At 38.1% G+C, this 17892-nt stretch overlaps 2 protein-coding genes across 2 annotated transcripts in view; one reads left to right on the top strand and one right to left on the bottom strand.

The window, feature by feature from the left end:
- TRAPPC3L (trafficking protein particle complex subunit 3L) overlaps positions 1-17892 on the top strand; it is a 38824-nt gene that overhangs the window by 15602 nt on the left and 5330 nt on the right. The window lies entirely within an intron of this gene.
- Positions 5974-13810, bottom strand: CALHM5 (calcium homeostasis modulator family member 5). Its single transcript, XM_002746888.6, has 2 exons — positions 13182-13810; positions 5974-9660 (listed from the first exon to the last, which is right to left on the bottom strand). Exons 1-2 carry the CDS (start codon positions 13719-13721, stop codon positions 9271-9273), a joined length of 930 nt encoding a protein of 309 aa, XP_002746934.1. The 5' UTR covers positions 13722-13810; the 3' UTR covers positions 5974-9270.

The raw sequence follows: 17892 nt of genomic DNA, 5'->3' as shown, positions 1-17892 counted from the left end.
AAGATGCCCACCCTAATCCATTAACTGTGGCCAGAATGGCAGAATAATTCGATACAACATGGCAATCACAGGGAGCCCCTCAGGAAGAAAATCTGAGTATGAAAAACATTCCAAGATTTTCCAAAATAGGGCAAAGTAATTGACAAACATCTTGTTCTTCTTGTCTAGGAAATTAGAAACAGTAGTATATATGAGTCTCCCTTTATCTATGAACCTTCTGCTCACATTATTCATCTTACTGATGCTGGTGTTTGTTTTTCTTTGTTTCAGTGCTAGAATTTGGGGCAAATAACTAGTGTTGCAGGCTTAATTTAGTATGCTAACTGTAAGGTATTGAAGTAGAAAAAACTGGCTTTGTTATACATTTGAAGATAACAATAAAGAAAACAAACACTTCAAAATCAAAATGCCTCCCTACTTGGAAGCAGTCAAGTGAAACCACATTGTTAATGCAAAGTAAATATTATAGACCATTAGCTAGAGTGGAGCAGACATTACTCAGAACAGTGAGCTCAGAGGGACGCTTTGGTAGAAGAAAGATAACTAAATTCTCCTAAGAAAAATGACGTTGTGCTACAATAGATAGTGTTAGGTTTCCCTTTGAACTTCTTATAAAGGAACCAGTTACAAAGGCTTGCTCTGGTCATCTAATCCTGTGGGACTTTTCTTTTGTTACTCTTTTTTCTAAGTCTTTTTCAGTCCTTTCTCTTGACATTCTATGTATTTTTTTTTTTCAAAGAATGTTACCAAAGATGATCTGATTCTTAACACGAACAGGAAACGTGCCAGATAAAATGAACTTAAACCAGGACATTCAAGTAAGAGACAGCAACATATCTTAGGCTGCTTTTTCCTTTTTCTTAAAAAGAAAAATAAAAAAAGGAAGGGGGGGTTGTTCCTTATGCTTCTGTATTTTACTTACTTTGCATTGTTTTTTTTTCTGACTATATTTGGCTTTTTTCATTTTCTAAATAATGTGCTTCTTAAAAACAAATACTTCTCTAAAAGTCACCATATTTCACAATTATGGGTCTAAGTCTAGATGTAATGCACCCAGTACAATGCACAGCACTTGAATGTTGCTGCCATCATAATGCTGTGCACAAAATGGGGAGGTTTATTTTTTCCTGTCCTCTGAATGTTCTTTCTTTTACTAGGATTAATATTTAATCTTCAGTTTTAGAGTTGCTTTGCATTCCTTGACCCCCTTCCACACACACTCCTTCTTTTACACACAACAACTTACTTTAAGGTATAGGTTCAGAAATGCACCCTGGAGGAAATAAAAAGAAGACCTGAAACCTGTTTATTTTCATGCAATCTCTGCCCTTTACTTGGTTAAAATCTCTCACTGATATTGTGGAGACTGATATTTGCTCATGGTCCTTTCAAAAAGTGACTCATTCATGCTGCATTCACTTCATGAGGGCTGAAGGCACATAACTGCAATTGCCTACCTGTCATCCTCACCAGATGACATGTAACTTCTGCCTTACATTACATAGAGAGGGGGTTCTGTGCTCGCCGCATAGATATGGAAGGCAGATAGGAATGTTGGACAACTTCCACTGAGCTCCAATCTGCTTAATCTTCAGCAGCAGAGTGCTCTACCAAAAGCAACCTGCCAGGAAATCCCTAACAGTGTAGGGTGGGGACAGGAGGGTGCATGGTGGCTACCCCTTATTTCACTTCTGTCAGACAGCCAACAACTGTGTTGTGACACTGTTAGTTACAAAGTTTCTAAAATTTTTGGATATCTGGCCACTGTCTTATCCGAGAATAACATGTAAGTATATATTTGTGAGATTAGCTGTTACTGTATTTGCCTCCCACGCCAGCCAAAAGATTGAAGTAGGAAACCCAGGTATTGGAATGGAACAAAATCCGCAGGGTCTAGTGAGATTTGCAAGCAAGATGTAACCGGGGCTGGGCTGGACCCAAAGAGAGAGAGAGAGAGAGAGAGAGAGAGCGCGCTCACACGCTGTAGTGGGAGGGGATCCAAGGAAGGAATCCGTATAGGTAAGGAGCATCGGGCTTTTAAACCTGGAGTTACAGTCATTCCTTACCATGCAAGAGCTGAAGGGGTACAGCAAAGCCAAGTGAGAGGCTCGGTTATTAACGTGAAGAGTCTGGACAAATGTGGAGAATGTAGGTTCACAACCAGCCAGGTAGAAACAAGAGACCTGGTGAGAGCAGTTCTCAGCAGAGTGTAGGCAGGGGAGGACCCAAGGGTTAAAGCACCAATAGGCCACATTCTCAACATTTTCCTAGGATTACCGATCCCTTTAATCCCTCAACAACAACAACTACAACAAAAGGAAACTCATCAGATAAGCCTAAATATAAAAGCTTTCTTTGCTCTTACTGTTTTTCAAAGGCTAACTCAAAACCTAGTTGTAAGAGCCTATTGAATTGCTTTTCTTTTTTCCACTCTTTTCAACATACTATAGTAAAATAAAATAAGTGGGAGCCCTTGGTAAGCAGGAATTGAATTCCATGGAAGTCACAGCTCAACACAACAAAACATTCCAGAGAAGGCTGGCATCACAGCTGAATGTCAGACCATTTTCCTATTTTGAGTAGAGAAGGGAGCTGAAATAAAAGGAAAGAAAAATTCTTTGTGGTAATAAAATTCTCAATATTTAAAAAATGATGAATATTCACAGCAAAAGCAATTTATAAATTATTTGAAGACATCTTAAAATTTGGGCCAGAAATATGGCAGATAGATTATTAAAAATATGAAACGTTTAAACCAGCATAACTATTTGGGCTTGTTTCTCCTCACTGAGTAGGCAAGAACCGCCTTATGTCACCACTCACACATTTGGTCTATTCTGCTTTATACCTCTGAAAGGGATGAAAGAGGAAAAATGTAGAAAATTTTCTTTTGTGGAAAAGTGTATGTGTATAGCCACAAGCCCTGTGGATTTTGAAACTGATTGGCTCAAACTCAGAGGGTCACATCCACTGCTTCTGGCAGAGTTCCAACATGAAGGCAAGGTACATTCAGGGGAGTCAACCTTAAATCTCTATTATGACTGCACTTGCTTAATATTATTTTTCTTTAGTCACAGAGAAGAATCTCTTAAGGCTTGATTCTTAGTAAATTCTTCAAGTCACTAAATAACTTAGCACTGCCTCTCACCTTCCTTATGAATGTCCATCTTCCATTTCTGTTTATATTTAGGACTTACAGGAAATCTGCCTGTCTAGATATCTTGTCTTTTTTGCTCTATTACTAAAAATGTTTAAGGGGAGAGGTTTTGTTTTTTTTTTTACTTTATGTTCTGGGATACATGTGCTGAACACACAAGTTTGTTACATAGGTATACATGTGCCATGGTGGCTCGCTGCACCTACCAACCTGTCATGTAGGTTTTAAGCCCTGCATGAGCTAGGTATTTGTCCTAATGCTCTCCCTTCTAGGGGAGAAGTTTTGAATCTTCCAGGTATCCCAGAATGTGAATATCTAGGCTGCCCTGACTTTGCATGGAAGATTATTGGTTACTGTTGTTTACCTTATTTGGATAAAGCTCATGTGAAACTGACTTATAAAACTGTAGGGAAGGCAAAACTTCACCTCTGTCCTTCTAGGATTCTTTTGAAACATTGGCTTGAGAATTAAATTGACATAAGGTAGATCAACAGGAAAAAAGCATACACATTTAATTAATACCTAGCATGGGAGTCTTTAATGAAGAAATGGAGACCCACGGAGTTAACACTTATCTACTGAATTGAACAAAGAATGGTAATCTGTGAAAAAAACAACTAAGTTATTTGGGGAGGCTAGAAGGCAAGAATTATTTTAATAAAATCTATACAAAATTCTTTCTGCCTCAATTGCCCCTCCTTGATGATAAGAATCTTGCTTTCTTTCTAGTATAGGGAAGATATCCTTCACATGGGAATTTCTTATCCTGCCTTTAAGAAAAAGCATGAAGTTCAGAAAATATTGTAACTGCTGCTCTAAGTGAATTGAAAATAGCAATAGCTTTGGGAACATTTTATTAATCTGACTATTTACAGTAAAATTCTTTATTACGAAATGAAAACCATGGAGTAAACACCCTGGGAAACAAAACCCTAAAACAAGATCTGTATGGGCCTAAGGATTCAAAGACACATCAGGAACACCAAAGTCCAGGTCATCCCTGCCTGGTGTGATTTGTAGTTTGTGTCAGAAGTAAGATTTGGTTCAGTCTTGCCCTGACCTCTCAGTGATACTCCAGGGCAAGGGTTATCAATTCTAGCTCCTGCATAGCATCACCTGAGCTTTCCGAATAATCCTGATGTTCAGAACTTACTTTTGACCCCTTAAATTGTGGTCTCTAGGAATAAGGCACAGGCATTAGAACTTTTTATATGCTCTCCCAGCGATCCTAACGGGCATCTACTGTTTAGAACAAGAGTTTTCTAACCGTGTTTTATAGAGCTCTAGGGTGATTCCTGCAGATGAGGCTGCAGGTTAGGGCTGCCCTTCCTCCAGGCCCTCCATCCAAATTCTTTCCCTAGTTACCTCTCAAGTTTTAGCTCTTTTACAAGCTTCAAATAAAATAAAAATCCATTTGTAAAAACAAAGTGGGAAACGCTAGAGAGATATGATAAAAGTGGAACAGTTTTGATGCAACAAAGTCCATCCCACCTTTAGTGAGGACAACAAACTTGTCTGTAGGGAAACAGATAGAGAAGGAACCGTGTTTTTGAGGTCATTGCTCCAAAGAAGATGGAAATTTATCAAACGGCAGCTTGTAAGTATATGTTTGTTTAATTGCTTGTCTTCATCCATAGGGTCATGAAACCCACTCATAGTTAGCCAACTGTTTAAGGAAGTAACTTTCTAAAACACTGATTACTATCTCTCATGTTTCCTCCAGGACTCAAATACCAGCAAACTCCTGGGAGAAATAATTGTGTTCTGTTGAAACCATCAGCAATTATTATAATTGCAGAAGCACATCTCTATGATAAAATATAGGCAAGCAGAATGTTTTTACAATGCAACTAGTCACCATTTTATAGGTTATAAATTGCCAAAGAATGCATATATCTTAAGGTACTGTTCTTAAGCAAAGTTACTCAGTATCACGAGTTCTTATTTTGCTGACTTATTCCTATTTCTTGAAATGACCCAGTGAATGTGATTAGGTGAAGAAATTCATTCATTTTAATCTCAACTTTAATTGTAATTTAAAACTTGTAAAGATTTTTCTTGGCATTGGTGTGACTGTAGGTTCAGGAAACCTGAAACTATCAAAAGATAACTGGCCAGAAAGAAAGGTGGACTCTAAAATCTATAAAATTTAAAGTTGGGAGACCATGTGAAATCTTTTAAGAACTTTCCACTGCTAAAAATTTTTCTATATCCATTGTCATTTTTATCTAAGGAAATTAAAAAAAAAATGGAAAGTTTACTTAATTGATACAGTAGGAGCACAGTGTGAGCATAACTATCCTAAACACTTAGAAACCCAAGGTAAAAAAGCTGTTCAGGATGGAAAAGGGTCCAGGGACCCAGACAGAGGCCAGGAAACTTGGAGATAGACCTCAATTCCCAAGAGGACACTAAGAATCCAATTGGCTGGGAATTCACACACTACTGGCTCTAAGATTTAAGACAACAGAGTTGAAAGAGACTTTGAGATATACTAATTCAACATCCTCTTTTTACAAATAAGGGAACATACTTTGAAAGGTTATATGAACACTCAAGAATGTACTAAAATCAGGTAGAATTTGTGGGATGGAAATAAGAATTAGACAAATGTCGGTCTAAAATGATGTTCTATAACTTAACAGTAGCTTAACCACCTTAGACTTTTTGGACTTTAGGATTATACATAGAAATAGAAAAGGTAATACCTCCCTTACAGTGTGCTTGTGAAACTTAGATGAAACAAGAGCCGAAACTTCAAGTTAACTTAGTTTTTTAAATTAAATTAAATTCCAATAGGAACATAGCAGTTTAGGTTTGAATTCAAAACAATACAGTTTATTGAAAATCATATAGCACAGAAAGGAAAATAAGTTGAAAAATTTCCAACTCTTTTATTGAAATAAAACAAAATGATTCTCCACAATAACTTTTAGCAGAAAATTGACCCAAAAAGATGTACCTGAAGGCTTATTTAACATTTTTGGATGTGAAAGATAAAGAAAGAAACCAATGAGAATATAGGATAAAACATCCTGTTCGTAATAAAGAAAAAAATAAAGATAGCATCAAAAATCAGGCTGTGGCTTCTCAGCAATATTCAATGACAAAAGACAATGAAATAATCCTTACAATACATGCACATAGACAAAGTATGAACGAGCCAAGCTGTCCTTCAAGTAGAGAACAGGCCAACAGGCTAAATATGCAGGAATTCAGCGGTGGCTCAAGCCTATAATCCCAGCACTTTGGGAGGCTGAGGCAGGTGGATCACGAGGTCAAGAGATCGAGACCATCCTGGTCCACATGGTGAAACCCCGTCTCTACTAAAAATACAAAAATTAGCTGGGCATGGTGGTGCGTGCCTGTAATCCGAGCTACTAGGGAGGCTGAGGCAGGAGAATTGCCTGAACCCAGGAGGCAGAGGTTGCGGTGAGCCAAGATCGAGCCATTGCACTCCAGCCTGGGTAACAAGAGCGAAACTACGTCTCAAAAAAAAAAAAAGAATTCAGGGAATGACATTCCTGCTAGTCCTTGCTGAGAATGGTACTAGAAGGTAAACTCTAGCCAAGCAGGAGGCGATTGACAAAACTTCAGCAAAATAACTGAGGTTAGCATATGAATTATTTTGTTGTGTATCTTATGAAATTTTTCAAACATATACAAATGTAAAGTGAATAATGTAATGAATTCCATGTACCTACCATCCAACTTCAAAAGTTTCCATATTTTGCTGTTCTTGTTTCATCTTTCAGCTTTCTCCCTAAACTTTTATTTTTCCTTGAGTATTTGTTTGTTTGTTTGTTTGGAGATAGAATCTTTCTCTTGTTTCCCAGACTGGGGTGCAATGGCATGATCTTGGCTCACTGCAACCTCTGCCACCCAGGTTCACGCGGTTCTCCTGCCTCAGCTTCCTGAGTAGCTGGGATTACAGGCACTTATCATCACCATGCCTAGCTAGTTTTTTTTTTTTTTTTTGTATTTTTAGTAGAGATAGGGTTTCACCATGCTGGCCATACTGGTCTCGAACTCTCGACCTCAGGTGATTCACTCTCCTTGGCCTCCCAAAGTGCTGGGATTACAGGCATGAGCCACTGCGCCCTGCCTTTCCTAGAGTATTTTAGAGAAACTTCTAGACGTCATGGCAGTTCACACACAAATATTAAAATATGCATCTCTAACTGAAGAATTTTTTAAAAAACATAAACCAGCATGCCATTATCATTCATAGCAAAATTAATAATTCTTTAAAAGTCATCTAATATTCATTCATATTTCCCTAAATATCTCAAAGATATCTTGCTATAGTTGGTTGTTTGTAAATGGCAATAACATAGACATGTTCTGGGTCTTATACCTATAGGATTCAGTTTGCCATCATGTTTCACGGTAATAAGTTTATATTCATGTTTCTCAAACTAGGGGATATAGGCTCCCACTGATATAAGGTATGAGCCACAGCACAAAACATTGTTTTTTTTAAGCATAATTCTACTCAGAGATTTAAGAATTTATGTACATAAACACATACACATATATATGTATACATTAACATGGATATAGTACATTGTAGAATGCAAAATTTGCATTATTTCTGATAAGTGTAAGACTGAAATACAGTTTTATGTCAGTACTGCTTTGAACAGTGTCCCAGACCTTTAATCAGGGCTCATTTACCCTGCTATAGTCTGAATGTTTGTGTCTCCCTCAAATTCATACGTTGAAATCCTAACCCCAAAGCTGATGGTATTAAGAAGTAAAGCCCTTGGGAGGCCAAGGCAGGTGGATCACGAGGTCAAGAGATTGAGACCATCCTGGTTCACGTGGTGAAACCCCATCTCTACTAAAAATACAAAAATTAGCTGGGCAGGGTGGCGCGTGCCTGTAATCCCAGCTACTCAGGAGGCTGAGGCAGGAGAATTGCCTGAACCCAGGAGGCGGAGGTTGCGGTGAGCCAAGATTGCGCCACTGCACTCCAGCCTGGGCAACAAGAGCGAAACTCCGTCTCAAAAAAAAAAAAGAAGCAAAGCCTTTGAGAGATAATTGGATCATGAAGGTGGAGCCTCCAGGAATGGGCTTAGTGCCTTCTGAAAAATGCTCAAGGGAGCTTATTTGCACTTTACACCATGGGAGGATGCTAGAAGTCAGCAAGCAGTTTGCAACCTGGAAAATGGCTCTCACCAAAACCTGACCATGCTGGCACCCTGATCTCAGACTTCCCAGCCTCCAGAACTGTAAGAAATAAATTTCTATCTTTCATAAGCCTCCTAATCTATGATATTTGGTTATAGTAGCCCAAACACACTAAGATGTACCCATGGCCTAGTAAGCACTGTGCCTAAGGCCCACCATACTTTTAAGGGCCCACAAAAATGTTTTTAATCTCTTTTAAAATCAGAAGAAAATGTATAAACTTTTAGGTTGAAGAAAATGCTAATATACTCACCTTTTTCAATGCAGTTATAAATATATATTTGCTATATATCTATATATTTATTACTACTATATTGAAAGTAGGAAGTGGTTCACAAAGGCAAAAGTACATAAAACCCACAAAAATCATGATGCTTCCAGGGGCATATTTTCAGTATACAGTGAAAACGTGCATAAAACTTTCAATTTTAGGCATCATATTCTTGCAACTAATTATTTTTGAGGACTGAGGTATTCAGATTCTGAGGGAATTAATTCTATCCTGCTGATCACACTGCAGGAGCCATTGTGTAGGACAATTTTGTTAAGAGTAATTTGCTCATTCACAAGCCATTGCCTCTGCCCCTAAATTCTGCAACCAATATTTACAGAGACTGATGAGCCCTCTCACATAAGTTTGTCTGTTGAATGATAAAATCTTAGATCTTGGAGCAACACTTGGGCCTACTGAGCCCACTCTCCACCAACGCAAGAGCACCTTTGTGACCCCTCAGCATCAATTTGAGCACATTCTGATACTCCATTTGAGAGCTTCAAAGCAGTTTCCTTTGTGTTACTGTCTTGTAAAGATACTCTAAATGTAAGAAAATACAGACGATATCGAGGTTGCTGGTGATACATTAGGAGAATCCCAAAATGAGCACACCACTCAACACCATGAGTAAGTGTCGGTGGATGAACTACATATTGTGGGCAGTACCCACAAGAATCATTGTCGTCTCATCATTTTCAGGGTTAAGTTCCAGACCATTGTCCACCACTCTGTGGAGGGTACTATAGTGTTGCCGGCTTTGGTCGAAAGAATGCAGCTCTGAAGCAGCCTCCCAGGCAGCAAACGTAGGCAGGGGAAAGGCATCTGGACTCTTGTTTTCAAAAAAGCATTTCAGGTTCCTCTCACTCAGCTTGTTGGCATAGTCCAGAAACGTATTTTCCAACTGCTCCTTCTCCCTTTCTGAATATGTCTTCCAAAAACTCAGCTGAAGGTAGCTAACTTTAGATCGGCAACGAGCATAACATGCAGTGAGCAGAGAGAAGAAAGATGCTGAACAAATCAGGCACCATCCTAGAATCTTAAGAAGAAAGAAATATTGAGTACATGTAAAAGCAGTCATTTAGGGAGCTGGGGTGGTATTATTGAGAAGTATGTAGCTAAATTATTACCACAGTCTTTGGCATACCTCATTTGAAATCATTCATCTTAATTTTTAAACACTTTAAACTCTTGAATTTGTTAGGTTAACTCAAAGTTAGGGCTTACCAAATCTCTATTCTCCCCCGCAACATTGCTGTTGCAAAGGAATAACCAGAAGGCCGGTATATGGAAAAGGGTACAAGGTATAGATTATATAAGACTTAGATAAATCAGGCTCGAATAGTATTAGCTGTGAGAGGAAAAATTTCTGTGCATAAGTAAATGTGGTCATTTGAGCAAATGACCAGCTCCTCAGCCAGGTGTTTTTAGGCACTGATAAATATATATACATGGCCAATGACTCATTTTTTTTCTGTCATTACTCACTGCCCATGGAAAAGGGAGACAGATGATACATTCAGGAAGCTAAAGCTATAACAATTTAAAGGCTGAGAAAAAATGAGGATCATTCAAAACTTGAAAATTATTTGTCTTGATTTTTGGTAATTAGAACAAACAAACTCTTTCCTGCATATGAAATGGTTCAGCATTTTTTTCTTCTGAATTCTAAAAGCAAAAGTTTAAATAGCTCAAATTATCTTCTAACTTTTTTCTCTCTAATTCTGTTTTCATATTTGGAATCAATTTTGTATTTGGAAAACTAACACTTTTTCAAAGTGTCTCTGGACAGTTAGCTTAAATGAGTATTAATATTTATTTTTATTTTTATATTGATTCATTTATTTAAAGACAGGGTTTCACCATGTTGGTCAGGCTGGTCTTGAACTCCTGACCTCAGGTGATCCACCCGCCTTGGCCTCCAAAGTGCTTGGATTACAGGCATGAGCCACCACGCCCAGCCAAGTCTTAATATTCTTTAGCAGATGGGCCTATTTGAAAACAGAAATAATAATCTACAAATGAACCCATTCAAACCATAACAAAACCACAAATAAGCTTTAAACTCGTGGATCCCAACCTCTGGCTCAGAAATGAAGTGTTTGCGAAGGGTCTCAACCTCTGCACCAATGCCAGCTCTGGACTGGCACTACTCAGGTTTAAAACTAACTTCCCCCTTACTATGCATATTCTTTGTATCTTAGTTTCTTCACTTGTGAAATGGGGGTTACTCACCTTGAAGGGTAACTTGGTGGACATAATGAAATGATGCTGCACACATGCATTCATTAAGTTTTAGCTAATATTACATGCTGCAATTCTTCAAATGCATATACAGTTATGTAAATGTATTACTGAACTCATAATATCTTTCTGTACTTATAATTAATGAGTGAGGCGCAACTACCATCATGTGAAAGTCCTAGAATGGCTTGTGGCTACCTTAAATCTTCCTCTTCCCTTCATCATCTGTCTTCCTCTTTTCCACAGCTGAGGCTTCTATAGGCCATCTGGTCTTAGTATCTTAGCCAGTTCCACTGGAGTTATAAACTATTCCATCCCCTTTAGGTCCCCTTCCCCCTTTCACATGACCTTTGCATTGACCGATCCTTCCCCTCCATTCACAGTACCCACAGTCAAACCAGAGCATGGTGGATGCTTCAATACCAGCCCTCAATAGTGTTCCATTTTGCATATGTCCTCCCCCAAACCCTGGCAGTTTTCCTCATTGACTTGGAACACCTACTATGTACCAGAAGCTTTATGGCTGTTTGTGTCTGTCATCTCTAAATCGTCCAACAACTCTCCAAAGCAGATGATATTACCACCAACTATGAGAAAACTGGGATTCAGAGAGGTCGAACCACCAGTTCTAGGTGGCATAGCTGGTGATTGGTAGCGTCAACATACAAATTCAAGGCCAGACAATTCCAAGACTGAGCTCTTTCCACTACTTCATTCTACCTTCAATAAGAATAAAGAGTCATCCAGCTAGATATTTTTTGTTTGTTTTTCTGCTCCACCCATGAATGAATGTACTTTTCCACCTCCAGCCACATGCCCAACTATTATTGGTCTGGACTATATGTTGCCTCCTGCCTGTCTGAACCTCTATAGTCAGCACCTGCTATTGATACAACTCCTCTTGCCTACATTCCTTATGCATCTTCCCACGGGACTCAGCCCCAGGTCCTTCTCATTCTGATGAAAAATCAGCAGGTCAGTCTGCTCAGCCTAAGCTATGACATGATGTGCATGGTTTCCTTGCGCCTGTGTTTAGAGAAGAGATGCTCACACATTGATAAGTGTTTGGGCCTTGCCCTGTCAAATGGAGCCTGGTGCCTGAGGACATAAACCATAAATCAGTCATTCTATCATAAGAGTTGTAAGTTATACCATTCTTCAATAAGAGACACAAGACATTGGGAGCCTGACATGTTTTATCTAAGATGTGCTTTATGCATTAAAGAAAATATTTTGTTTTGGAGCATTTCTTGACTTATCAATTTATGAAGAGTATGACTTTACCGCCAAACAGCCTTGGAATGTATGATTTTAAAAATAGACTTTGCCTTCATGTGTTGTTGCCAAGGCAATTGCTTGCTGAAAAAGTAAAATAGTGCTATTTCAGTCCCTTTATTTTGAAACAGATAACATTTCTGACAATTTGTGGATCTGCTTATGAACTCTTACTGCTTGTTTTGCTTTTGGGAATGCAATTCTTACTACTCATAAATGGGAAGCCGGTCCTTCCTAAGGCTGAACATCTGGATTTGTGTTCACGTGCCTGGAGGAATGACAGGCTACTTCCTTGTATCAATTAGGTAAAGATATAATTTCCTTCTGTTAAATAAAACAATGCCCCAATCTTGAGCTTCTGAAGTAATTAAGAACTTCTTTAGCTGTATAGCACAGAGTATACAACATAATCTCCCTAGAGAGTGTGGTCACATTTTCACTGAAGTCTATTTAAAGATTGCTGATTTCTACTTTACATGGAAAATTCTTCTCAATCTTAACAATATGTATACACAGAGATAGCAGTTGCCAGAAATCATTCAGGAGAATCTCTACACTAATTATATTACCTGCAACTTTGAAAAGTATTAACTCATTTCGTTCAGCTACATTTTAATAGATGAATGATGTATATGTGTGTTTGAGAAACTAACTTGAAGATAAATAATTGATAGACGGCAGTAATTTCTAATTATAGCTCTGCCATTAACACTCAATTTATGATTCAGTGTTAGGTATTATTTATTTACAAAGTCAACCCAGAGAGACTGTTTTAAAGTACTTAAGTATTTACATATGGGCAATCCAGAGGATATTTTCTTTTTGGAACCGGAAAAAAGATAATCCAGTCAGCAACTTTACTGAGCCATCCAGCCTTTAAAAAGCTTTTCCTGAGATAGTGCCCATGCTGCATCGTGTTTCAGTTTCCATTTAGTTTCAAAATATTCTGACAGGATACGGATTCAGCCCTGGCTGAAAGGAGGACAAAGAGAATACTTCAAGCTCACGCTGGGAGAAAAAGGCAAGTTTGTCTTTTCTTACCTGAGACTGGGCCTGAAGGGACAGTTTCAGTTCTTCATTGATGGTGGGTATCATGCTAGTTTTGCCACAAGATACTTTGTAAAGTTCTTCCCAGCACTCTTTGGGCTTACCCTTGCAAATCAGTTCCAGGAGTCCTGAATTTCTCGTCCCACTCATGGCACATACATAAAAAGTTCCATTGAGCAGAGCCACAGAAAGCCACATCACTGGAGCCACCAATGAGCTCAGGGTGATCTGACCGAGGACGTAGAAGAAACGGCAGCTGTCGCCTCTGGGAAAGATTTTCCTGGGATTCACACAGCAGCCTGTGAAGAGTCTCCATGACCTGTTGTTCAGAAAGAATCCTAGAATCAGTAACACCCAGGCAGGAGCAAAGAGGAAAACCAGCCCATAGGCCATATTCTCAGTGCTGCAGGGGCACTTAAAAGCCACGACAGAAAAGAGACGCTCACTTCCCACAGTCAGCAGAGCCATGAAGCTATAACCGAGAACAGTTTTCTGATTAAGGAAGAATTTTAAAATGCCCTGAAAAGCATCCATTTTGGAGATGCACAAGAGGGAAAATGCTATGCCTTTGTTATTGGCAGAGCAGCTGTGGCAGTGCACGAGGGTGGAGCTCTTTCATCATTAGAAACAACAGTCCTTCTTCTCAGACTGAATTCAGCCAGATAAGGAAACAGTGTCATTCCCTAGGAATGAAAATTTCTCAACATGTTTAGATAATGCCTCCTACTGGGGAATATTGGGCTGTAATACTGCAGCCTAAATGCTGAGAATAAATTCAAAGTGCACAGCCTCCATTTTTACATTCTTTCCATGTGGTTTGGATTGAAAACCAGAAAAGAAATTCTCACTCATACGAAATAATAGTCTAGGAATTTTCTAGTGTAAGGAATCAACATTAACAGAAAGACGTTTCAGCCAATTCATCAGGAGACAAATCAAATTTGCAAACCTAGAATTTTATGATGAAATTTTTCTCTTGCTATGACTTAAGATTTAGAAGACAGAGATTTGCTTTCTTTTTTCATATATATACACATTTATATATATATATATGTATGACTTTTGGGGTACAAATGGGTTTTGGTTACATGGATGAATTACATATACACACACACATATGTATATAGTGGTGAATTCTGAGATTTTAGTGCACCTGTCACCCAATATATGTACCCAATATGTATTTTTTTATCCCTCACTCTCCTCCCACTCTCCCTCTTTCTGAGTCTCCAAAGTCCATTATACCACTCCATATGCCTTTATATACATATAGCTTGCCTCCTACTTATAAGTGAGAACAACAGTTTTTCCATTCCTGAGTTACTTCGCTTGGAATATCGGCCTCCAGCTCCATCAGGTTGCTGCAAAAGACATTATTTCATTATCTTTTTATGTCTGAGGAGTATTCCATGGTGTATATACACCACATTTTCTTTGTATCAGTTGATGGGCACTTAGATTAGTTTTATATCTGTGCAATTGTGAATTGTTTTGTAATAAATATACATGTGCAGGTTTAAAAATATATATATATATATATATAATGACTTCTTTTCCTCTGGGTAGATACCCAGTAGTGGGATTGGTGGAATGAATAGTAGATCTACTTTTAGTTTTTAAAGAACTCTCCATGGCCAGGTGTGGTGGTTCATACCTGTAATCCTAGCATTTTGGGAGGCCGAGGCAGATGGATTGCTTGAGCCCAGGAGCTCAAGACCAGCCTGGGCAACATGGTGAATCTCCATTTCTATATATAAAAAAAAAAAAATTAGCCAGGCTTGATGGCAGGCACCTGTAGTCCCAGCTATTTGGGAGGCAGAGATGGGAGGATCACTTGAGTCCAGGAGGCTGAGGTTGTGGTGAGCCAAATCAGGCCACTCCATTCCAGTCTGGCTGACAGAGCAAGACCCTGTCTCAAAAATAAATGAATGAATGAATAAATAAATAAATCGAAGCAAAGAAATAAATCTCTGTACTGTTTTTTACAGAGGTTGTACTAATTTACATTCCTACCAGAATTCTACAAGCATTCTGTTTTCACCAAATTCATACCAACATCTGTTGTTTTTTTGCCTTTTTAGTAACAGCCATTATGGCTGAGGTAAAATGATATCTCGTGGTTTTAGGTTACATTTCCCTGACGATTAGTGATGTTGAGCATTTTTTTATGTTTGTTGGTCATTTGTATATCTTCTTTTGAGAAGTGTCTATTGATGTCATTTGCCCACTTTTTGATGGAATTATTTGTTGTTTTCTTGCTGATTTGTTTGACTTCCTTGTAGATAACGGGTATTAGTCCTTTGTCAGATGCATAGTTTACAAATATTTTCTCTTATTTTGTGGGTTGCCTGTTTACTCTGATGTTTATTTCTTTTGCTGTAAAAAAGCTTTTTAGTTTAATTAGGTCCCATTTATTTATTCTTGGTTTTGTTGCATTTACTTTCTGGGCTTTAGTCATAAATTCTTTGCCTAGGCCAATATCCAGAAGAGTTTTTATTAAGTTTTATTCTAGAAATTTTATGGTTTCACGTAAGTCTTTGATCCATCTTGAGTTGATTTTTGCGTATGGTAAGTGACAGGTACCAGTTTCATTCCTCTACATGTGGCTATCTCATTTTCCAGTTTCATTCTTCTGCATGTGGCTATCTCATTTTCCAAGCACATTTTAATGGATAGAGTATCCTTTCTCTGATTTATGTTTTTATATGCTTTGTCAAAGATCAGTTGGTTCTGGGTTCTCTATTCTGTTCCATTGGTCTATGTAGGTACTTTTGTACCTGTACTAATCTGTTTTGATAGCTATACCTTTGTAGTATAGTTTGAAATCAAGTAATGTGATACCTCTAGATTTATTTTTTTGCTTGAGATTGCTTTGGCTGTTGGAGTTTTTTTTTTTTTTTGGTTCTATATGAATTTTAGAATTGCTTTTTTCTAATTCTGTGGAAAATGATATTGGTATTTTTATATGAACTGCATTGAATCTGTAGATTGCTTTGGTCAGTATGGTGATTTTCACAATATTGATTCTTCCAATCCAGGGGCATGGTGTATATTTCCTTGTGTTTGTGTCATCTATGACTTCTTTCAGTAGTGTTTTATAGTTCTCCTTGTAGAGATCTTTCACCTCTTTGATTAAATATACTCCTCAGTGGTTTTTTTTTTTTTTTTTGCAACTAATGAAAAGGGATTGAGTTCTTGATTTGAGTCTCAGCTTGGTTGTTGTTGTATAGCAGGGCTACTGATTTGTGTACATTAGTTTTGTAAACTAAGACTTTACTAAATTGATTTATCAAACTTAGTAGTCTTTTGGAGGAGTGTTAAGGGGTTTTCTAGGTATATGATTAACCTTACAAACAGAGGTAGTTTGACTTCCTCTTTTCTGATTTAGATACCCTTTATTTCTTTCTCTTGCCTAATTGCTATGGATGGGATTTTTATTAATAGCCTATGTTGAATAGAAGTGGTAAAAGTAGGCATCCCTGTCTTATTGCACTTTTTAGGGAGAATGCCTTCAACTTTTCCCCTTTCATTTTCTATCTTCCTAAAATGGCTAGTGTTAGAGATCAAATTTTAGGATTTGGGATATGTGAATTTTACATGGAAAAGTTTTGGGAGAGTTTGAGTTTTGAAGGAAAATCAAAATGAGGAGTCTCTTCATTTCTTTCCTAGGCTATACGAGAAACCTTTTGATTAGTATCTCTGTGCTTGACCTCATGCTCACTCCCACCCATAGCCCTAAAGCCATCCTCTATGCTGACAAGAACAGGATTCCCCTAAAACTGAAAGTCAATTCTGCATTAGCCATTCACAGCTTTGAGGCCCACAACTGCTCACAAGTTGGTAGATGTAGAGTTTCCCTGAACCCCATCATGGTATTTTATGCTCATGACATGTTCCCACTACCTAGAATGTCTTTGTCACTTCCCTCCAGGCCCCCAGTCTTACCTACCTGGCAAACATTCAGTCAATACCAAGCATTTTCTGTGTTTGAGACTAAACACAGTCTCAAACACAGAATAGATGCCCATTCCATAATTTATCTTGCAAATGGCTGCTGTGTGCCAGGTACTGTGCTAGACTGGTAGTGCTCAAGAAGTGTCTGTTGAAATAAATGAAGAATAAATGAGGAATCTCTTAGTTCTTCAGATTATAAGTAATTTAAGAAAATTGCTTTCATTTCTCTCCTACACAGCTCTTAATTTTAAAAATTAATTAATTTCCACACTTGAAAAATGGCAACATATCAAGCTGACAAAATTTTATTAATAAACTTCAAAGTCCAGGCCTGTGTGTTTTGGGAAAAGAAATTGCCTTGGATTAGGAACCAAAGAATTAAGTTATAGCATGATCTTGGCAGTATCATTTGAGTTCTCTGAACACCAGTTTACCTATTTGTGAAACTAAGGGCTTAAAAGACATAGTCTGCAAGATTTCTTCCATTTCCACATTGTAAAATTCTTCAAGCCCTATAAAACAGCAGACTTTTTGTGAAGTTACTTGATAATTCATTTATGTGCCTCTCACCACTACCACTTGCTCCTTAGAGATTTGTCTTCCACAATAGAGTAGTCCCCTGTTGCCCACAGGGGATACCTGCAACTAAGACCCCTAGTAGATACTTAAAACTTCAGATAGTATCAAACCCTGTATATACTATGTTTTTCAAAAATGTGCTAACTGAGGCAGCTACAGAGTGACCCATGGG

Source organism: Callithrix jacchus, chromosome 4 (assembly GCF_049354715.1).
Source record: "Callithrix jacchus isolate 240 chromosome 4, calJac240_pri, whole genome shotgun sequence".
NCBI lineage: Eukaryota > Metazoa > Chordata > Mammalia > Primates > Cebidae > Callithrix > Callithrix jacchus.
The sequence above is the reverse complement of the archived record's forward strand: the minus strand, read 5'-3'. Positions and strand labels throughout refer to the sequence as shown.

Bases quoted from the DNA above. Each gene is read 5' to 3' on its own strand.
- CALHM5 (XM_002746888.6), bottom strand. From the start codon at position 13,721: ATGGATGCTTTTCAGGGCATTTTAAAATTCTTCCTTAATCAGAAAACT. The intron at 9,661-13,181 runs GTAAGAAAAGAC...TTTCTTCTTAAG, and splicing joins CCCTTCAGGCCCAGTCTCAG to ATTCTAGGATGGTGCCTGAT.